Raw genomic sequence first — 23,941 nt, 5'->3', positions numbered from 1 at the left:
ACAGATAAGTCCCCACTATAGGTATATAAAGGATCCCCCCAGCATATTCTTAAAGGGAGAAACTTTCTCAACAACATGATGACTCTTTGGGAGTAAACTAAGAAAAAGACATATCTCCCTTAAGAAGAGTCTAAATGTCAGTAATTCACTTCTCAGATCTGCCCAACTTCATAGCACTCACAATATTTTGAGACCCTGGGACACAGCATTTTGCCATTGGGAGCAGAAGTGAGACATGATACACATCTATCCTTTAGGTTTTATCCAGTCCTACCTTTTCAGGAAGACTTTCTGTCACTGCTTCTCTCTAAAAGTCACCATTCTACCTCTTCTCTCATATTTACTATTTTCCAGGATGACACATATATTATTTTCATATCTTCTTCATGGTTAGGCATGCTAGTTAAAATATAAAATACATGAGGAAAGTGAGTTTAGTAATGATGGAATACTTGAGTATAAAATAACAATGAAGGAAAGATCGTGGGTACGAGAGATTTGTTGAGCAATCAAGTGAATGAAGAAGAGAGATGATGTCCGATTTAAAACAAATAATGAACCGTGTACACTGCTTTTTTACATGGTGGTCAAGAAAACCTCCCCTGCCCCTCTCATCTTAACTCCTTCTTTGGCTCCACCTCATATAGATAGGCCTTCCTGCACTCTACCCTCAAGGTTAATCTCAGGCACCATTTTCCCTTTTAAAACAAAAACAAAAACACTCTTTCTTGAGGAACTTTTGATCTCTACACTTAAGAAACACTGACCTCCTCCATTTAAATGTCTAAGTTCATTGGTAATCAATCTTCAGTCTAGACGCCAGGTGTGCCTGCCCTTACCATGCTGTGGGCCGCTCCATAAAGGAGGAAAGACAGAAGAGCTATCCATGGCTGTTTTCCAGGATCACTTCCTGCTGACTGGCAGGATTTCCTCTGTCCATCCCAACACACCACCTCTCTCCTCATCATTTGGAATTGTGTTATTTCCAGTGCTTCCCTTAGTAACTCCCCACAACACCCTGAAAGCCATCTCTGAATCATTGATTTCTATTTCCCGGAAACCCATCTCTAACTACAGGCTTTAGCGCCTACCAACAAATGACTATGACTTCGGATCTCATTTCATCTTCTCTCCTGGATTCACATACACTCACTCATCTCCTCGATGTGAAAGCCTTAGAGTTCAACAGGTACACACGATCTCTGTGCCCTCTCTTGTACTGTGTGGGTAGCTTCTGTTAGCATAACTCACCTCTACCCTGTGATCCCTCCTTCTCCATGGTCACCAGACAGGGGTACTCCATTTCCTTATATCCCCTGATTGATGACCTCCTCATGGCTGTTTTCTCAACCTCAGTTGTAATTGATTTTCTTCACCTTCAAAGGCAGCAATCATTTCTTCCTGATTCTTTTGATTTTCACCACTAGAACATTCTTAAGTCTTAAGTTGTTAGAAAGAGCACAGACAAGCTCTTGGCAACCTAGGGCACATGATATAATTCCCTCTTCATTAGCACTCCAAGGTTTTGTGCTCTGTTGTGCTCAGTGGCATTGTACCCATTCCCACATGGAGAACACCTGCTTCTGTGAAGGACTTCCCTTACAGATCTACTTGAACTCTTCCCATTTAATGGGTTAATGAACCTTCTCTTCTCCTGGTTCACTAAAAGTTTATTGCCAACCCTCCCACCAAGAGGTAAGACTACTGGGCAAGAGAAAAGAGCCCTACCATTTACCCTTTACTTAACCCCTGTTCTTAGGCTATAGGCTTTAAATGCTAAAGAAAGCAGTTTTTTCCTACCTCCATTCATTTACTTGCAAATTTCCTTTCTCTTTACAGGTGAAGAATATCCATTTATAGGTTATTTTATTTATTCATATTTCAAATATTGTCCCCCTTCTGGGTTTTCCCTCTGCAAAGTCCCTATTCCATCTACTCTGATCACTGCTTCTATGAGGGAGCTTACTCACCCAACTACCCTCTCCCACTTGACCATCCTAGCATTCCCCTACTTTGAGTCTTCAAAGGACCAAGGACCTCCAATCCCATTGAAGTCAAATAAAACAATCCTCTGCACCATAAGCAGCTAGAGACATGGGTCCCTCCAAGTGTACTCTTTGGTTGGTGCTTTAGTCTCTGGGAGATATGGTGGTGTTGGTTGTTTGATATTGTTCTTTTTGCTGTGGGGTCGCAAACCCCTTCAGCTTCTTCAGACCTTCTCCTAACTCCTCCATTAGAGTCCCATTCTCAGTCCAATGGTTAGCTTCGAGCATCTGCATTTGTATTGCTCAGGCTCTGGCACAGCCTCTCAGGCAACAGCCATACCAGGCTCTTGTCAACAAGTGCTTCTTGGCATAAGCAGTAGTGTCTGCATTTGGTATCTGCAGATGGGATGGATCCTTAGGTGTGGCAGGAAGCAGTTATTAACCCTTAGAATGAGCAAGGAAGTCTTGGGGTGTTTTAGAAGTTTCCAGCAAGCATTCAGTATAGTTAGATAGAACACAAGAGACCATCAGTCTTTAAACGACAGCTATGTCCAAGTCTGTATCCCACTTCAACCCATTCCAGGCTGGGCACACTCCTGGCATGGGGTAAGGGGTGGTGCCTTATTAGATAGTCATTCAGGAAAAGTGTACTGTCAGTATAATGACAAACTATATCCCAAATCTTTTCTCTTCGAAGAAGTTGGGTGTTGTTCTATCAACTGACTGTTATTGACACTTAATGTAGAAAGCAGTCTGCTTTGTTCAGTGTCTATGAACATATAGATTTTATTATTTGCCCTTTACATGATGTAGGTTATGATGCCTGACTACTCTACAAAGTAAAACAAGAAAGTATGTACATTGAGGATGAAAATCTCATACCCCATCCACACTCAGTCCAGAAAGACAGTACAGAGTCCCCCAAAAGGATGCCTCTGATGCTAAAACTATAAAGCTCAAAGCTTCTTCCACTCTCAAGCATGTATGCTTCAGGAGACGATACTCTTCTACCTTGATCTTCACAAGGTCAGCTCTCAAGTGACTAGCAGCTTACTAGATAGCAAAACAAAACAAACAAACCAAAAACTCAAACCCACCAAATTTATCCAAAACAACCCATCTAAGGTAAGGACCATGCTGCATCCCTCACTTTCCAAAGGAGGCTCAAAGTAACCCTTCTCCTTCCCTTGTAACCTTATTCTCTCAGTGGTACAGGTTTTGCCACCTACTCTGGGACCTTCTGGAATGGTGGGCACCCATGTATTCCCACCCTTAAAAGCAAAGCTCATATCACTTGATTACTTCTGAGAAGGGCACAGCCAGTTTTCTGTGTGACCAATGGCACATAGACCATACTCAAAAGTAAGACCTACACTGGAGAACAAGTGAACAGACAAGAACTGGACTCAATAGGTTTAAGACAGCAATGGGAGTTGTGTGCAGAGGGAGGAAGTTATGTGTCTGCAAGGAGTTGGCGAAAGAGGAGAATATGATCATAAAAGATTTATGGAATTCTCAAAGAAATAATATTATTGAAAAATTTAAATATGTTTAAAATTTTACCTTTTCATTATTTTACATCTCAAAAACAGTTTCTCTTCCTCTTTCCATCCTTATACTAATTCCCTTCTTCCCCCACCAGAAATCCTCATCTCCTCCTCCTCCAGTTCTTTTCAGAAAAAAGGAGGCCTTTCACGGATATTAACTAGCCGTGACATAACAATTTTAAAATGCAATTTCTTAATGCAAAACAATTAACCTTGCTTCCTATACATCCTATATGTTTCTCATTACCACATCCTACTAATCATTTCACAAACAAGAACTTTTGTGTATAACATCCTGTCTCAGAATCAATGTTTGATAAAAGAACTGACACACACCAGAGCCAAGTTAATAAATCATCTTAGATATCAAACCATCTTCAGTGCCACCATAACAGGTACACAATCTCCTGTGCATACTGTACACTGAGCACACTAAAAAGACAATTTATCATCTCTGACCATCACACCTTAGGAATGCAAGTTGATTTGACTACTAAAGAAAATATTATTGGACAAACATCTTGCAATGGAACCACTTGAAAGGACACTCTGCTCCCACTGCTTCCACAAAACAGAGCTTGGAGCGTCATCCTTAATCTTAAATACACAGGCAGACACTACAGCAAGGGTAGGGTGTTGTGAACCTGAAGAACTAAGTCACAGGAAGCTGGTCCAAACTGCCATGTCACAATGTTGGATAGGAGCCAAATGTTCAGGGTGAGGATCAGAGATTGAAAAAAAGATAATTGGCATTTCATAAGTACTGTCTAACTAGAAAAAAAATAAGTAAAGAGGAGAGGAAATTTTGAGTAAATGGGTAAAGTCTAAAATGTAAGAGGTGAGGGGGGGAAAGATAAGAATATATTCTGCACACACAAGAAATTCTCTAGTGAAACAAAGTAGGAAAAGATCAGGGGAAAGAAGTATAAAATCTCAAAATTCTTGTTGGAAATATATATATAGAAAACTGAGGGAGAAAAGGAAATGCCACGGGCAAAGAGCAACAGATTGCCACCACTTTACAAAACAAAAACAAGAATTGAAGATGTAGCTCAGATGGCTGAGTATTGTCCAACATCTATAAATCCTGGCTTTGCTCCGAAACTTCACAATGACTTAGCATCAGGGTATATGCCATCAATGGAGGTTGAAACAGGAGGATGACAAGTTTTAAGTCATCTGTAGCTACACAGGAAGTTTGGGAGCCTCCTAGATTATATCAAATCTTGTCAAATAAAACAAACGAGTATAAACTTATAAAAACAGGCTAAAAGAAAAGATACCATATTTTCTGACACAAAATTGAAAAGAGAGTCTAATTAGATTTAAGGTTGATCAACAGGAAGAAATCATGCCTGGTTCTATAAGCCTAGCCTCTTCTTAAACCAGTCTAACAGTTATTCCTTGTTACATAGTAACGAACTCCCTAGTTGATGAGAGACAGTTTACAAGATAACTGGTGGAGGGCTGTTTCCTGAGACCAGGTGGACAATGACAGCAGCCAGGCAGACTGGGGGAGGCTCACAGTTTTAGGGTTCCAGTTACTGAGAAAGCTTAATCTGGGCAGGACTCAGAATAATCTTCGCTGCAGGTGGAAGAATATGGCAAATCTGTGACTCCTTTTCGTCTGAGATTATCTAAAGTGTCCATAGTATGAAAAATTTAATAACATTTAATTCATAATAATAGGTAGGGTTGAGAAGGATAACTGAATTTCCCTGTGCTTGGTCCTCAGGGGATTCCAAGTGATGTAATTCATGAACAGAAATGCCTAAAGTGCCATGAATGGTTGGAATCCTGGGAGAGATTAAAGCACTGCAAAGATAGGGCATGCTCACTGAGAGCAGAAGGGTCCCTGTCACCAGGCCAAAATCATAGGCAATTTGCAAAGTTCTTTTCCAGTAAAGTTTTGGTGAGATACTTTGCTCTAATAAAGTCTGACAAATGACTAACAGAAAGCAGCAATGTATTTCCTTTTGCCGACGTAGGAAACTACAAGACCATTGTAATAAGCACCCTTCTGGAGAAATTGCTCACCCAGTCAATTCTCCCACTGACCTGTTTACCCACATCCTTCTCCCATATTCTTCACCACACAAGAGTTTGTCATTCTTTACTTTTTGAAATATGTGGCATTTTTTGTCCTGCTCCTGTTTTTACCTCACACATCTCCTATCACTTTATTCCTTCATCCAATAAGCTCAAAGCAGCCCTGGTCCAGAGCACAAGATACTTGACAGATCTTTCCTTCTAGCTGCTTTATCAGCTGAAATGGCCAGTAACTAAATGTGTGTGACACTATGTGGTAAAGATGTATATGTTGGGCGGTCCACACTACGCCCGGATCTGAAGGGACCCAGTCAAAGAGCAACTTGCACCCAAATCCTGTGGGAGGGAGAGCTAGACCTTCATAGGAGCAGAGATGCCTGGGAAACAAGAAAAGATTACTCTCTGCCCAAATTTCTGAAAATGCCTAGGGCCATCTGGGTGCCTGTGTACAGGGACCCCGAAGAAGTAGGGGCAGGCCCTTCTGGATGCTGCCCTCACAGAGAGCTGAAACCCAGCCCTGAGGAGCAACTTCAGGCCAGACACCAGAGGTAAGGCCAACTTTTCTGCTCCAAGTAACCTGTCTTGTGGACTCAAGACACATGCCCACAGGAACAGCTGAAAGCCAGTAGACAGGAATGACTACACGCCTGAAAGCAGAACACATTGTTCCCATAACTGGCTGAAAGAAAACAGGAAAACAGGTCTACAGCACTCCTGATACAGAGGCCTATAGGATGGTCAAGCCACGCTAGAAACAGCAGAACAAGGTAACACCAGAGACAACCTGATGGCAAGAGGCAAGCACAGGAACCCAAGCAACAGAAACAAAGACTATATCACATCATCGGAGCCCAATTCTCTCACAAAAGCAAACACTGAATACCCGAACACACCAGAAAAGCAAGAACTAGATTTAAAATCATATTTGATCATGATGATTGAGGACTTTAAGAAAGACATAAAGAACTCCTTTAGAGAAATGCAGGAAAACAAAAGCAAACAAGTAGAATTCTTTAGAGAGGAAACACAAAAATCCCTGAAGGAATTACAGGAAAACACAATCAAACAGGTGAAGGAATTTAAAATGGAAAGAGAAGCAATAAAGAAAAGACACAGGAAAACAACCCTGGATATAGAAAATCAAAGGAAGATACAAGGAGCCATAGACACAAGCATCACCAACAGAATACAAGAGATAGAAGAGAGAATCTCAGGAGCAGATTCCATAGAAATCATCGACACAACTGTCAAAGATAATGTAAAACGTAAAAAGCTACTGGGCCAAAACATACAGGAAATCCAGGACACAATGAGAAAATCAAACCTAGGGATAATAGGTATAGAAGAGAGTAAAGACTGTCAACTCAAAGGACCAGTAAATATCTTGAACAAAATCATAAAAGAAAACTTCCCGAACCTAAAGAAAGAGATGCCCATAAATATATAAGAAGCTTACAGAACTCCAAATAGATTGGACCAGAAAAGAAGTTCCTCCCATCACATAATATTCAAAACAAAATATGCATAAAAAAGGAAGAATATTAAAAACAGTAAGGGAGAAAGTCCAAGTAAAATATAAAGGCAGACCTATCAAAATTACACTAGACTTCTTACCAGAGACTATGAAAGCCAGAGGATCCTGGACAGATGGCATACAGACCCTAAAAGAATATAAATGCCAGCCCAGGTTACTGTATCCTGCAAAACTCTCAATTAACATAAATGGAGAAACCAAGATATTCCATGACAAAACCAAATTTACACAATATCTTTCTACAAATCCAGCCCTACAAAGGAAAATAAATGGGAAAGCCCAAAACAAGGAGGCAAGCTACACCCTAGAAAAGCAAGAAACTAATAGCTTTGCAACAAAACAAACAGAAGACAGGTACACAAACATAATCTCACCTCTAAATACAAAGATAACAGGAAACAACAATCACTATTACTTAATATCTCTCAACATCAATAGACTCAATTCCCCAATAAAAAGACAGATTAACAAACTGGATACATAACAAGGACCCAACATTTTGCTGCCTGCAGGAAACACATGTCAGAGACAGACACTGCCTCAGAGTAAAAGGCTGCAAAACAACTTTCCAACCAAATGGTATGCAGAAGCAAGATGGAGCAGCCATTCTAATATCAAATAAAATCGATTTTCAACCAAAAGTCATCAAAAAAGATAAGGAAGGACACTTCATATTCATCAAAGGAAAAATCCACCAAGATGAACTCTCAATCCTAAATATCAATGCTCCAAATACAAGGGAACCTACATACATAAAAGAAACCTTACTAAAGTTCAAAGCATACATTGCACCTTGCACAATAATAGAAGATTTCAACACCCCACTCACATCAATGAGCAGATCATGGAAACAGAAATTAAACAGAGACATAGACAGACTAGATGAAATCATGAGCCAAATGGACTTAACAGATATTTATAGAACATTCTATACTAAAACAAAAGGACATAACTTCTTCTCACAACCTCATGGTACTTTCTCCAAAATTGACCATATAATCAGGCATAAAACAGGCCTCAATAAATACAGAAAGATAGAAATAATCCCAGGTGTCCTATCCGAACAAAACAGGCAAAAGCTGGTCTTCAAAAACAATAAGGAATGAACCCCCACATATACATGGAAACTGAACAATGCTACTCAATGATAACTTGGTCAAGACAGAAATAAAGAAAGAAATTAAAGACTTCTTAGAATTTAATGAAAATGAAGGTACAACATACCCAAATTTATGGGACACAATGACAGCTGTGCTAAGAGGAAAACTCATAGCTCTGAGTGCCTGCAGAAAGAAACAGGGGAGAGCATATATCAGCAGCTTGACACTACACCTAAAAGTTCTAAAACAAAAAGAAGCAAATACACCCAGGACGAGTAGAAGGCAGGAAATAATCAAACTCACAGCTGAAATCAACCAAGTAGAAACAAAAAGGACCATAGAAAGAATCAACAGAACCAAAAGCTGGTTCATTGAGAAAATCAACAAGATAGATAAATCCTTAGCCAGACTAACCAGAGGACACAGAGAGTGTGTCCAAATTAACAAAATCAGAAATGAAAAGGGAAACATAACTACAGATTCAGAGGAAATTCAAAAAATCATCAGATCTTACTATAAAAGCCTATATTCAACAAAACTTGAAAATCTGGAGGAAATAGACAATTTCCTAGACACATACCTGGTACCAAAGTTACATCAGGAACAGATAAACCATTTAAACAACCCCATAACTCCTAAAGAAATAGTAGCAGTCATTAAAGGTCTCCCAACAAAAAAGAGCCCAGGTCCTGATGGAATCAGTGCAGAATTCAATAAGACCTTCATAGAAGACCTCATACCAATACTACCCAAACTATTCCATAAAATTGAAAGAGATGGAGCACTACCGAATTCCTTCTATGAGGCCACAATTACACTTATACCTAAACCACACAAAGACCCAACAAAGAAAGAGAATTTCAGACCAATTTCCCTTATGAATATCGACACAAAAATACTCAATAAAATTCTTGCAAAACGAATCCAAGAGCACATTAAAACAATCACCCATTATGATCAAGTAGGCTTCATCGCAGGGAGCAGGGATGGTTTAATATATGGAAAACAATCAACATAATCCACTATATAAACAAAGTGAAAGATAAAAATTACATGATCATTTTATTAGATGCTGAGAAAGCATTTGACAACATTCAACAACCCTTCCTGATAAAAGTCCTGGAAAGATCAGGAATTCAAGGCCCATACCTAAACATAGTAAAAGCCATATACAACAAACCATTAGCTGATATTAAACTAAATCGAGAGAAATTTAAAGCAATCCCACTAAAATCAGGGACTAGACAAGGCTGCCCACTCTCTCCCTACTTATTCAATATAATTCTAGAAGTCCTAGCCATAGCAATCAGACAACAAAAAGAGATCAAAGGGATACGGATTGGAAAGGAAGAAGTCAAAATATCGCTATTTACAGATGATATGACAGTATATTTAAGTGATCCCAAAAGTTCCACCAGAGAAGTACTAAACCTGATAAATACCTTCAGGAAAGTGGCTGCGTATAAAATTAACTCAAATAAATCAGTAGCTTTCCTCTACACAAAAGAGAAACAAGCTAAGAAAGAAATTAGGTAAACGACACCCTATAATAAATAATATAAAATAAAATACTTCGGTGTGACTTTAACCAAGCAAGTGAAAGATCTGTGTGATAAGAACTTCAAGCCTCTGAAGAAAGAAATTGAAGAAGATCTCAGAAGATGGAAAGATCTCCCAGGCTCATGGATTGGCAGGATTAAAACAGGAGTAAAAATGGCCATTTTACCACAAGCGATCTACAGATTCAATGCAATCCCCATCAAAAGACCAATCCAATTCTTCAGAGAGTTAGGCAGAACAACTTCCAAATTCATCTGAAATAACAAAAACCCAGGATAGCTAAAACAATCCTCAACAATAAAAGAACTTCCGGGGGAATGACTATCCCTGAACTCAAGCAGTATTACAGAGCAATAGTGATAAAAACTGCATGGTATTGGTACAGAGACAGACAGATAGACCAGTGAAATAGAATTGAAGATGCAAAAATGAATCCACATATCTATGGCCACTTGATTTTTGACAAAGGAGCCAAAACCATCCCATGGAAAAAGGATAGCATTTTCAGCAAATGGTGCTGGTTCAACTGGAGGTCAGCATGTAGAAGAATGCAGATCGATCCAGGCTTATCACCCTGTACAAAGCTTAAGTCCAATTGGATCAAGGACCTCCACATCAAACTAGATACACTCAAACTAATAGAAGAAAAAGAGGGGAAGCATCTCAAACACATGGGCACTGGAGAAAATTTCCTGAACAAAACACCATTGGCTTATGCTCTAAGATCAAGAATCGACAAATGGGATCTCATAAAACTGCAAAGCTTCTGTAAGGCAAGGGACACTGTGGTTAGGACAAAACAACAACCAACAGATTGGGAAAAGATTTTTACCAATCCAACAAATGATAGGGAGCTTATATCCAAAATATACAAAGAACTCAAGAAGTTAGACTGCAGGGAGACAAATAACCCTATTAAAAAATGGGGTTCAAAGCTAAACAAAGAATTCACAGCTGAGGAATGCCGAATGGCTGAGAAACACCTAAAGAAATGTTCAACACCTTTAGTCATAAGGGAAATGCAAATCAAAACAACCCTGAGATTCCACCTCACACCAGTGAGAATGGCTAAGACCAAAAACTCAGGTGACAGAAAATGCTGGAGAGGATGTGGAGAAAGAGGAACACTCCTCCATTGTTGGTGGGATTGCAAACTGGTACAACCATTCTGGAAATCAGTCTGGAGGTTCCTCAGAAAATTGGACATTGAACTATCTGAGGACCCAGCTATACCTCTCTTGAGAATATACACAAAAGATCCCCAACATATGACAAAGACACATGCTCTACTATGTTCATAGCAGCCTTATTTATAATAGCCAGAAGCTGGAAAGTACCCATATGCCCTTCAACAGAGAAGTGGATACAGAAATTGTTGGACATCTACACAATGGAATCAAAAACTATCAAACTATCAGCTATCAAAAACAATGACTTTGTGTAATTCATGGGCAAATGGATGGAAATGGAAAATATCATCCTGAGTGAGGTAACCCAATCACAGAAAAACACACATGGTATGTATTCACTGATAAGTGGATATTAGCCCAAATGCTCGAAATACTCTAGACGCACAGACCACATGAAACGCAAAGGAATGACCAAAATGCAGATGCTTCACTCCTTCTATAGAAGTGGAACATGAATACCCTTGGGAGGGAATAGGGAGGAAAGTTTAGAACAGAGGCAGAAGGAACACCCATTCAGAGCCTGCCCCATATGTGGCCCATAGGTATACAGCCACCCAACTAGATAAGATGGATGAAGCAAAGAAGTACAGGCTGACAGGAAACAGATGTAGATCTCTCCTGAGAGACACAGCCAGAACACAGCAAATACATAGGCGAATGCCAGCAGCAAACCACTGAACTGAGATCAGGACCCTGTTGAAGGAATCTTAGAAAGCACTGAAAGAGCTTGAAGGGGCTTGAGACCCCATATGAACAACAGTGCCAACCAACCAGAGCTTCCAGGGCCTAAGCTACTACCCAAAGACTGTACATGGACTGACCTTGGACTCCAACCACATAGGTAGCAATGAATAGCCTAGTAAGAGCACCAGTGGAAGGGGAAGCCCTTGGTCCTGCCAAGACTGAACCCCCAGTGGAAGTGATTGTTGGGGGAAGGTGGTAATGGGGGGAGGATGGGGAGGGGAACACCCATATAGAAGGGGAGAAAGAGGAGTTAGGGGGATGTTGGCCTGGAAACCAGGAAAGGGAATAACAATCAAAATGTAAATAAGACATATCAAGTTAATAAAGATTTGGGGGTAAAGAAATAAAATAGACACCTGAGGAAAAAGAGGAGGGCAAGTAGATGGGAAAGGAAGTAAGGAAGGGGATGGGGATGGTAATCAAGTGTAGGGGCAGTGGATAGGCTAGGAGTGAGAATGGAAATCAGTAGGACAAGTTCACAGCACTAGTCAGAGATTTGAGACAGTGAAGGCTACCAAGAGTCCATGAGGATGACCCTAGTTGAGGATCCTAGCAGCTGGAACTATGGAAACAGAAGTGGTCACCTCCTGAAGACAAGTATGACTTCCAACATAGGAAAGGGAACATCAACTCATCCACAGACACTTCAACTCAAAATTTCTCCTACCTACAAAATGCACAGGGATAAAGAAGGAAGAGAGTTTGAGGAAATGGCCAGCCAATGCTGTCCAACTTGAGACCCACCCCGAGGGAGAGAGTCAACTTCTGACACTATTCATGATGCTGTGCCATGCTTGCACACAGGAGCCTAGCATAACTGTCTCTTAAATGGCTTCATCCAGCAGCTGATAGAAACAGATTCTGAGATCCACAGTCAAAAATTAGATGAAATTCAGGAGTTTTATACAGGAGTGGGGGCTAAAATTGATGGAGCCAAGAGGGTAAAGAATACACAAAAAAACCTACAGAGTCAACTTGGGCACATGGGGGTTCACAGAGACTGAACCATCAACCAAAGAGCATGCAGAGACTGGACCTAGTTTCCTACACGTTTGTATAAGATATGCAACTTGGTCTTCATGTGCGTCTCCTAAATTGGAATAGGGGCTGACTCTGTTGCCTGCCTTTACATCCCTTTTCCCTAGCTGGCTGACTTTTCTGGTCTCAGTAAAAGAGGATATGCTTAGTCCTGCTGGAACTGGATGTCCCAGGGCAAGGTGTTACCCAAGGGGGATTTCCCTTTCTCTGAGGAGAAGGGGAGCACATTCTGGGATGTAGGATCTGTAAGGGTGTGGCTGGAAGGAGAGGAGAGAGGGGGCTGTGATCAGGATGTAAAGTGAATTCATCAATTGATTGATTGATTGCTTGATTGATTGGTTTAAAATGAGGGGCCACTTGCAGCTGCTACTGAAAAAGAACTCTCATCCCTCCATCAGCTTAGCTTCTGTTCAGACAGGGGTTGCAGCTGACCAATCCTACTAGAAAGTCAGGTTTCTCTTTCTTATAGTCGTTCTGATTAATTTTGACCAGAAAGATACTAGCATGGGCTACGTTGACAGAGAACATTCAGACTCTCTACCGGAAAGGTCCAGCAATACAATCATGAGACAATAAAATACAGCTCCCAGCATGAAAGAAAAATCCCTGCAGAGCATAGCATAACACACATCATCAACACTGGAAATGCCTCAGGACACACAGCAGGAGGACGAGTTCATGAGCTTCACCCCCAGCTGCAGTCAACCCTCAGCATTCTTGAGACTCTCAGTCCTGCAGGAGTTACTGACCCTCTCAGGAGTCTGAGTGCTCATTCTGCCTGCCATGAAGACTCTCTGCTCTCTGCTGCTGATAGGCTGCCTCCTTTTCTCCTATGACACTCCAGGTACGCCTGAGGGGCTGCAGCCCCTGCTCAGGACTGGGGACCTCAAGGCAGAAACCTGATCCTGTAGAAGCAATGATCCTGGCATGGATTCTGATGGATGTATTTCTTTACTTACTTATTAACTTTACATCCCATTCTCTGCCGCTTTCCAGCTCACCCCTCCAACAATTCTTCTCCCATCCCCTTCTCCTCGGAGTTTGTGGAGCCACTCTGGGTAACCCCAACCCCTGTACTGCAAGTCTGTATGAGGCTAGGCACTTCCTCTCCCACTGACGCCAGACAAGGAAGCCCAACTTCAAGAACATATCCCACACACAGGCAACAGCTTTTGGAGTAGCCTCAACTTCAGTTGTTGGAAGCCCACATGAAGACCAAGTTGCATATCTGTGACATATGTGCAAGGAAGCCTAGGTATAGCCCGTATATGTTCTTTGGTTGGTAGTTCAGTCAGACTCTGAGGGCTGGAAGGGTTCAAGTTACTTGATTCTGTTGGTCTTTCTGTGGACATTCTATCCCCTTCAGGACCTTCAATCCTTCTTTCTACTCTTTCATAAGGGTCCTCCATCCACAGTTAGACTGTGGGTGTCTACATGTGTCTGAGTCAGTTGATTGATAGAGGACAGCCATGGTAGACTCCTATCTTCAAGCAGAACAAAATATCCCGAATTGTGTCAGGGATTGGTGCTTGTCCATGGGATGGGTCTCAAGTTGGGCCAGTTATTGACTACCCCAGGCTGTGCTCCATCCATACTCCCTGCACTTCTTCAGACAGGATAAGTTTGGGGTTGGTATCCCTATGATTACTGCCTGGTCATGGGAGGCAGCCTCCCCAGGCTCCATATCCCCAATGCTGTCAGTCACAGCTATGGACACCCCAATTGATTCTTTGGTTTCTCCCCTATCCCAGATCTCTGTCTCTTTCTCCAGGTTCTGTATGCCATCCACTAAGTTGTCTCCTGTACTATTGTGTTCAAAGCTACTTCCCATTTTCTCTTCTATGAGATACAGTATTGAGGTCTTTGATCCACATGAACTTGAGTTTCATGCAGGGTAATAAATATGGATAGATTTTCATTCTTCTTCATACAGACATCCAGTTAGACTAGCACCATTTGTTGAAGTTCCCTTCTTTTTTCTATTGAATGGTTTTGTATTCGTTATGAAAAATCAAGTGTCCATAGGTGTGTGGGCTTATTTCTGGTTATTTGATTCAATTCCGTTGATCAAAATACCTGTTTCTGTACTAATACCATCCAGTTTTTCTCACTATTGCTCTGAAGTACAGCTTGAGGTCAGGGATGGTGACACCTCCCAAAATTTTTAAAGCTCAAAATTGTTTTGACTCTCCTGGTTTATCATTTTTGCATAAGAAGTTGAGAATTGCTCTTTCAAGGTTGATTAAAAGATTGTGTTGGAGTTTTGATAGATAATACATTGAATCTGAGGATTGCTTTTGGTAAGATGGTCATTTTCACTATTTTCATCCTGCTGATTCATGAGCATGGGAAGTCACTCAATATTCTGATATATTCTTCACATTCTTTCTTCAGGAACTTGACATTCTTGTCATACATATCTTTTACTTGCTTGAATAGAGTTACACCAAGATATTTTATATTATCTGTGGCTATTGTAAAGGGTGATGTGAGACTTCTAACATTTTGAAACTTGGCCACATGACTGAGGAGTACACCAAGTATTTTCATAGTCTAGCAGACTTCAGGAGAAATCACAGATTAAAAATCCTCTGGACAGTGAAAGCAACCCTTCCCTTAAAACACCTGTGGAAAATAATTCCACAAATGCAAATAGTAAGTCAATACATGCTTTAATAATTATGAAAATGTAAAATAAACCAATGTAAATAAAATACTAAGTTCATTATTATTGCATTAGATATCATAGACTTTGATCACCTTCACTCCTTTATTACTCCATCCTTATTTGTCCTTTCCCATACAATATTCCAAATGCCCTTTCGTCTTCACACACTCATTTATGCCTCTAGGTTCCATGGAGAAGAGAACATGCATAAAACATGACTCCATGTCTTGCTTATTCTTCTACTAAGATAATCAACACTTTCATCCTTTCTCTTACAAATCTCTCTCTCTCTCTCTCTCTCTCTCTCTCTCTCTCTCTCTCTCTCTCTCTCTCTCCCTCTCTCCTCACTGTGTCAGAAGAGAACTCCATATATGGACCCATCTGTTTAATACGCTCATCTGTTTAAGGACATGTATATCTGGTTCTGTGCCCTGGCTACTGTGAATACTGACTGAAGAAGCATGGATTGGTCAGTGCCTCTTTGCTGGGCTAACTTACATGCCAGAGGTCTCACTCAGGGATAGTGCTGTGGATCATGTATTTTTTTTCTATGGTTAGTTTTGTGAGGATCATCCATAAGGATTGCCATGTGTCTGCACTGCATTATGATACCTCTGGAAACATATGCTGTTCGTCTTTGTGTGTCCTCACCAGCATCTCTTATTTTCCTAGTGGATAAAGAGACTTAATGGCTTTTCATGTATTTATTGACATTTTGTTCTTTCTCATTGGAACAGAATCTGTTTTACCTTATCCATTTACTTACTGGGTGATTTTCTCCTTTGACATTTAACTTTGAATGTTGAATTTGGTGTCACTTTTTCAGGATATTAACCCTCTGCTAAATGACTGGTTGGCCATAAACTTCTCTGATTTGGCAGCTGTCTCTTACTTAATTCTATTGCTTTCTCTGCTTTGATGAAGTTTGCAATAGCCTGAAATCCCATTTTTGATCATTGCCATTGTTTTGTGAGCAACTGGAGTCTGAGTTGGTGGCTTTTGTGTCACTGAGACCAAATATGTGAACGGCGTGAAAGGAGGATACACTCAGTATGATTGGCAGCTTCAGACAATTCAGCCCATGGTTGCTGGCTTCCCATGAATACTCAATACATTCCCCATGCACACTTCATGCATGCCCCATGTCCAACCCCTTCATGTCCCATGCATACCCCATGCAGTTCTGAAGAATACAGTGATGAGAGCATGTAGCAAAGAAGTTGTTTTACCTCATGGCAGGGAAAGGCTAAGAGAGCAAGAGGAAGGTGCAAGGGCAAAGATTCCATTGACCTCCTGAGAACTATTCCTCCTAAACTTCCTAAAATTTTCAAATTAGAGTCCTGAACCAGAAACCAGAACTTTAAAATAGCGGCCTTTTTATATTTAATGACATTGTGTATTCAAACCATCCCCATGTGCTAATCAGAGACCTTTGAGTGTTTACATCATGACGGGAATTCTTTATTTTTCTCATTCTTGCGACCTGCGAGCTGATTTTCAATCTAACCATATCAACAATAGAAATTAACCACAGTACATCTGACAAGAATCCATTGGTAGGTGTGTGGCCTTATTTCAAGACCCTCTACTATATACTATTGATTTTTTTACTGCTTCTCTGCCGAGGCTTCTCTGTACACTATGATATGGCTCTGTGGTATAAATTGAAGAGATATCGTGACACCTCCAACATTATTCTTTCTGCTCAGAAATGCTTTCACTTGGAGTCCTTTATATCGTCATATGAACCTAGGATTGTATTTTTCTCTGTTCCTGTGAAGAATGTCATTAAAATTTTAGTGAGGATGCCTTGACTCTGTTGAACACTTTCAGTGTCATGGCTTTGTTACATTAGTAAGTGATTTGACACACAAACATGGAAGGTCTTCCTATTGTCTGGTATCCTTTTCAATTTCTTTCTTCAATGTTGTAGACCCACTCACTGGCATGGTTTTATCATCTTTGATTAAGTATATATGAGTCTCTACATAATTTGAGGCTACTGCTAGAGGGCTTCCATTCCTGATTTCTTCATCAACAAGTTCTTTCTACATGTATAAGAGAGTAAAAAAATCCTTTGGTTATATATCTTAATATTATGCTGAATATGTGTATGATATGGAAGAGTATTCTAATAGACTCAATTCTTTCAAGTATTGGATCATAACATCTGCAAATGGGGATCAGTTTTATCTTCTTTATTCTTTTTCTTGGCTAATTTCTGTAGCTAAGAACCCAAGCAGTATATTGAATAAGAATGGTTGGGGATTTAGCTCAGTGGTAGAGCACTTGCCTAGCAAGTGTAAGGCCCTGGGTTCGGTCCCCAGCTCCAAAAAGAAAAAAAAAGAATGGTGGGAATGAAAATAGTTTTCTCTTTATTAATTTTAAAGGAATTGCTTACACTATTTCTTGATTTAGTGTAATGTTTGTTGTTAACGTAACACATAACAACATTGTTATGATAATATAATTCTTCTACTTCTAGTCATTCAGGGCCTTTATCATAAATGTATATTATATTTGATCAAAGTAATTTCCTACATCTCCTGACAGGGTCATGTAATTTTTCTTTAAGTTGTACGTATGTGTTGTTATCCTTGCCTCATCCTAGAATTAAACCAAATTTATAATCAATCATATATGAACTCTTTAATGTGTTGCATAATTTATTTAGGTAATTGCAATCTATGTTGACCATAGAATAGTGTGTACGAATTTCTTCACTTGTTTTCCCTGTGATGGTTTGAATGAGGTGGCCCCACCTACATACTCCTGGACATGTTAGTACTTGGTCCCTAGTTAGCAACCATTTGGGAAGATGTCTAAGGTGTGGCCTTGCTGGAGGTAGTGTGTCACTAGAGGCAAGCTTTCAGGTTTTGAAACCTTCCCTTATCCCAAGTTCAGGTTCTCTGCTTCCTCATTGTGGTTTGATATATGAGCCCTTGGTTGCTACTGACACCACGTCTGCCTGTGTCTAAATTTCCTGCTGTGATAGTGGTGGACTCTCCGCAATCTGGAAGCAGAAGTCAAAATTAAACCCTTCCTTCTATAAGTTGCCTTAGTTTTGGTGTTCTTTCACAGCAATATAAAAGTAATTAATACGTACTTTTATTCGGTTTTCTATCTTGATGAAAATTACTTTGAAATATTAGCCTGGAAGTATTTTTTCCTTAATATTTTATGGACTAGTTTGAGAACTATTTCTGTTGCTTTTTAATAGCTGATAGAATAATGTAATGACATTCCAGTATGGTGTTTCTCTTTCTTGACGTTCTACTATGGGTTCATTATCACTGATTATTTTATTATGAAACTTCTCAGGCTACTTATATTCTACCAATTCGGTTTGATGAGTCAAATGTGATTAGGAATTTACCCTGTCTTCTAAATGTGATAATCATAGCAATATATTTTTCAAGTATTCTATAACAATCTTCTTTTGCTTTGTTTGCTTTCTTTTTATTGGATATTTTTATTTACATTTCAAATGCTATTCCGTGAGCCAGTTTTCTGGCAATAAGCCCGATATACCATCCCCTTTCCCTTCTTCTATAAGGGTGTTCCCCCTCCAAAACCATCCCCTATTACCGCCCCCACTCACAATCCCCTGCACTGGGAGGTCCAGCCTTGGCAGGACCAAGGGTTTATCCTCCCTTTGGTGCCCAACCGGGTCATCCTCTGCTACATATGCAGCTGGAGCCATGGTCTATATATGTGTAGTCTTTGGGTAGGGCTCTAGTTCCTGGGAGGGCTGGTTAGTTGGCATTGTTCTTCTTATGGGGTTGCATGCCCCTTCAGCTTCTTCAATCCTTTCTCTCATTCCTCCAATTGGGACCCTTTACTTAAGTGAATGATTTGCTGCTAACATTCACTTCTATATTTGTCATGCTCTGGCTGAGGCTCTCAGGAGACAGGTATATCAGGCTCCTGGCAGCATATATTTCTTGGGTTCATATATATTATCTAGTTTTGGTTGTTGTATATATATGGACTAAATCCCCAGGTGGGGCAGGCTCTGAATGGACATTTCTTCAGTCTCTGCTCCAAATTTTGCCTGCACATCCCCTCCTATAAATATATTTGTACCCCCTTATAAGAAGGACGGGAGTATCTGCACTTTGGCCGTCCTTCTTCTTGAGCATCCTGTGGTCTGGGGACTGACACTTGGGTAATTCGAGTTTTTGTGCTAGGACCACTTATCAGTGAGGACACACCGTGTTTTGTTTTGTGATTAAGTTAACTCACTAATAATAATATTTTCTAGTTCCATCATTTGACTATGAATTTCATGAAGTCATTGTTTTTGATAGCTGAGTAATATTCCATTGTGTAGATGTACCACATTTTCTGTATCCATTCCTCTAATGAAGGGAATCTGGGTTCTTTCCTGCTTCTGGCTATTATAAATGAGGCTCCTATGAACATAGTGGAGCATGTGTCTTGGTTGTATGTTGGAGCATCATTTGGGTATATGCCCGAGAGAGGTATAAGCTGGGTCCTCAAGTAGTACAATGTCCAATTTTCTGAGGAACCTCCAGACTGGTTTGCAGAGTAGTTGTAACAGTTTGCATTCCTACCAACAATGGAAGAGTTTTCCTCTTTTTGTACTTCCTCTCAAGCAACTGTTGTCACCTGAGTTTTTGATCTAAGCCATTGTGACTACTGTGAGGTGGAATCTCAGTGGATTTTTTTGATTTGCATTTCCCTGATGAATAGGGATGTTGAACATATCTTTAGGTACTTCTCAGCCATTCGATATTCCTCAGTTGAGAAGTGTTTGTTTAGCTCTGTGCCGGATATTTTAATAGGGTTACTTGATTCTCTAGAGTCTAAGTTCTTGAGTTCCTTGTCCATTTTGAATATTAGCCTTCTATATGATGTAGGATTGGTAGAGATCTCTTCCCAATCTCTTGGTTGTTGTTTTGTCCTAATGACAGTGTCCTTTGCCTTACAGAAACTTTGCAGTTTTATGAGGTCCCATTTGTTGATTCTTGATCTTAGAACATAAGCCATTCGTGTTCTGTTCAGAAAATGTTCCCCAGTGCCCACATGTTTGAGGTTCTTCCCCACTTTTTCTTCTATTAGTTTGAGTGTACCTGGTTTTTGTGGAAGTCTTTGATCCACTGGTATGTAAGCTTTGCACAGGGCCATAAGAATGGATCAATTTGCATTTTTCTGCATGCTGAACTCCAGTTGAAACAGCACCATTTGTTGAAAATGCTATCTTTTTTCCATTGGATGGTTTTAGCTAATTTATCAAAGTGCAAGGGACCCTCTGTGTGTGGATTCATTTCTGGGTCTTCAATTCTATTCCATTGATCTACGTGCCTGTTTCTCTACCAATACAATACAGTTTTTTACCACTATTGCTCTATAATACTGCTTGAGATCAGGGATGGTGATTCCCCAGAAGATCATTTATTATTGAGGATAGCTTTCACTATCCTCGGTTTTTTGTTATTCCAAATGAATTTGCAAATTGCTCTTTCTAACTCTATGAAGAATTGAGTTGGAATTTTGATGTGGATTGCATTGAATCTGTAGATTCCTTTTGGCAAATGGCCATTTTTACAATATTAATCCTGCCAATCCATGAGCATGGGAGGCCTTCCCTCTTCTGAGATTTTCTTTAATTTCTTTCTTCAGAGACTTGGAGTTCTTGACATACAGATCTTTCACTTGCTTAGTTAGAGCCACACCGAGTTATTTTATGTTATTTGTATCTATTGTGAAGAGTATGGTTTCCCTAATTTCTTTCTCAGCCTGTTTATCCTTGGAGTAGAGGAAGGCTACTGATTTGTTTGAATTAATTTATTATCCAGCCACTTTGGTGAAGTTGTTTATCAGGTTATTTGGGGTCACTTAAGTAAACTATTGTGTCATCTGTAAATAATGATATTTTGACTTCTTGCTTTCCCATTTGAATCCCTTTGACCTCCATTTGTTGTCTGATTGCTTTGAGTAGGACTTCAAGTACTACATTGAATAAGTAGGGAGAGAGTGGGTACCCTTGTATATTCCCTGCTTTTAGTGGGATTGCTTCAACTTTCTCTCCATTGAGTTAGATGTTGGCTACTTGTTTGCTGTATATTGCTTTTACTATGTTTAGGTATGGGCCTTGAATTCCTGATCTTTCCAAGACTTTTATCATGAATGGGTGTTGAATTTTGTCAAATGCTTTCTTAGCATCTAATGAAATGATCATGTGGTTTTCTTTATTTAAATTTGTTTATAAAGTGGATTACAATGATGTATTTCCATATATTGAATCATCCCTGTATCCCTGGGATGAAGCTTAATTGATCCCCTCTTCTATGCCTAATTTTAATTTTATTGAATTCCCATTGTACTTTCTTATTATTATTGTAATTAAGAATTTGTCTTTAACCTTTTATTTATGGTTATCTTTTAAAAGATCCAATTCTTGTTTCATTGATCATTTTCATTATTTCCGGGGTTTAAATTTCTTTAGTATCACCTGCTACTGATATTTGCTACCATGCCTATATTAGAGACTTCATTGCATACACAAAACCAAAACAGAGAAAATATAAATAATAATATAATTTATATCATATACATTTATAAAGGCCTCTGCAGACACCAATAAATTCTAAATATATCTACCTATTTATATAATCTTCTTAAAGATCATTATTTTATATCATGCTATCATGATGTTAGAGGTACACTAAGAATTTTTTAAGATTCTTCTGAGCACTGAGAATCTTTCATGACATGAACTAAAACCCAGAAGTGGACTTTGGCAGAATCTGTTTGACTGTGAACCTGAAAACAATATTTTATCAACACTATTGCAAGTTACAACAATCATAGAAAATTATAAGCAACAATCTGGTTGCCATAGAAATAGAATGCAAGCTGTAGACGAGAAAATGATGATACCTCTGTTATCTATTGGGTGACTTTGGTTCAAGAAGCTTCTCCCACTGTGGATAAGGTACAGGAAGCAGATTTCCTTCAATTCCCATTCCATCTCCCTGCAACACAACTTCTGTGATGACGGAGAGTTTCTATACATGCCCGGTCTGATACAGAATCTACATGAAAAACATCTATAGAGCAATAGAAGTGTGCCTAGTGAAATTTCAATTTCTTTACATGTGAATGGGTACATCAAGATAATGGCTACCATATTGGACTCAGGACCTTTACAGAGAACAAACTTGAACAAACAAAGTCTCTTCTCCTGCTTGGTGATAAATATGTAAAATGCCGTGTATATGTTTTCTGCCAATTAAGTCAGATTACAGTTTGATATAAATACCTCATGTAATGTCAGTTGCTGTAAATGTCTGACCCCCCCCAAAACTATCACTCTCTAGGCTACTAAAGGATTGGAACTTCCTTCAGAGAAGGAATTTCTGAGGACGTGAGACAGCCCATAAATTACCAGAGGATGTGAGTAAAGTTGGGACTTGATGGTTACCAGAAGTACCACAGAGTAATTTTGTTCTATCCTGGATACTTTTGAAGACTAATCTAGGATACACTGCATGTGTTCTGTGATATACCATAGAAGGCATAATGAGTACCAATTTCTGAAACCTATGAAAATTTCCCAGGACAACCATGATATCAATATAACATTAATGATTATGATTTTGGTGGAAATTGTGGTGAGAAGTCTAGAAACTTGAGAAGAAATGGGGCACTTCAGAATAAGTTCATGGTACAGTAATGCCTGTAGCATTAAGAAATAGAGTATATGGCATCTTAGGGACAACAATATGATAGAGTAATAGGTGTGTTGGGAAGAAGCTTGAGTCTAAACATCAAACATAAAAGTTACACTCATAATTCTGCTGCTCTTCATTGTCAAGTGTGTGATTTCATTACCTGTCCTAAGGTTCAGTTCCATGAAAATGGCTGGGAAGAGAAAACTATCCCATGAACTTAGACATGTTATCTACCTATCATGTATCCTCAAAACATTCTCAAATATTGGCATTATACCTATGAGTCTAAAGGGTATCTGCTCTCTCCTTGCAGTTGTTGGAGAACTAAAACATCTTGGAATGACAGCAGAAACTGAGTGGTGCCGACTCTTTGAAGGGTTCTGTCACGATAAAAATTGTCCTCCTCCTACCTCGCATGTGGGTTCCTGTCACCCTGAGAAGCGCAGTTGTTGCAAGGACAGGAGATGATTGGAAGGAAGCACGTGGGAGTCAAGTGACAGATGTGTAACTGATGTTTTAATAAAGGAAACATTTTTAAGCTTACCTACTTCAGATCCTGTTGAAACCTGTGTTTTGGCTTAGAAAGAATTGAGAAAATGCAAGGCTCATGTCCTGCCTGGGAACAGGAGAGGGGGCACTCCAGAAAACCTGCCTAGTTCTGAGTAATGATTTGAGCAAGGTCGATCTTATTTGAATTTATTGTCAAACCACATGTGAGGAATGCAGAAGAACCACAAGACTGGACAATGAATAAGATTCTCAGGCCTCCTGAGATTAACAGAGGGAAACTCTTCCATGTTCTCAAAGTTAAATAAGGCTCCATTTG

The 23,941-nt window shown here is 39.7% G+C and overlaps 1 protein-coding gene across 1 annotated transcript; it reads left to right on the top strand.

Moving 5' to 3' along the window:
* The first annotated feature begins 13,503 nt into the window (after positions 1-13,503).
* On the top strand, positions 13,504-23,639 carry Defb10 (defensin beta 10). Its single transcript, NM_001037510.2, has 2 exons — positions 13,504-13,591; positions 23,429-23,639. The coding sequence occupies exons 1-2, from the start codon at positions 13,531-13,533 to the stop codon at positions 23,581-23,583; spliced, it is 216 nt and encodes a 71-aa protein (NP_001032599.1). The 5' UTR covers positions 13,504-13,530; the 3' UTR covers positions 23,584-23,639.
* The last annotated feature ends 302 nt before the right edge of the window (positions 23,640-23,941 follow it).

Source organism: Rattus norvegicus, chromosome 16 (genome assembly GCF_036323735.1).
Source record: "Rattus norvegicus strain BN/NHsdMcwi chromosome 16, GRCr8, whole genome shotgun sequence".
Classification (NCBI taxonomy): Eukaryota; Metazoa; Chordata; class Mammalia; order Rodentia; family Muridae; genus Rattus; species Rattus norvegicus.
The sequence above is the reverse complement of the archived record's forward strand: the minus strand, read 5'-3'. Positions and strand labels throughout refer to the sequence as shown.

What these genes read in the sequence shown, in the direction of transcription:
- Defb10 (NM_001037510.2), top strand. Translation starts at nt 13,531, where the DNA reads ATGAAGACTCTCTGCTCTCTGCTGCTGATAGGCTGCCTCCTTTTCTCC. An exon ending in TTTCTCCTATGACACTCCAG is followed by an intron (nt 13,592 to 23,428) that starts GTACGCCTGAGG and finishes CTCTCCTTGCAG; the next exon opens with TTGTTGGAGAACTAAAACAT.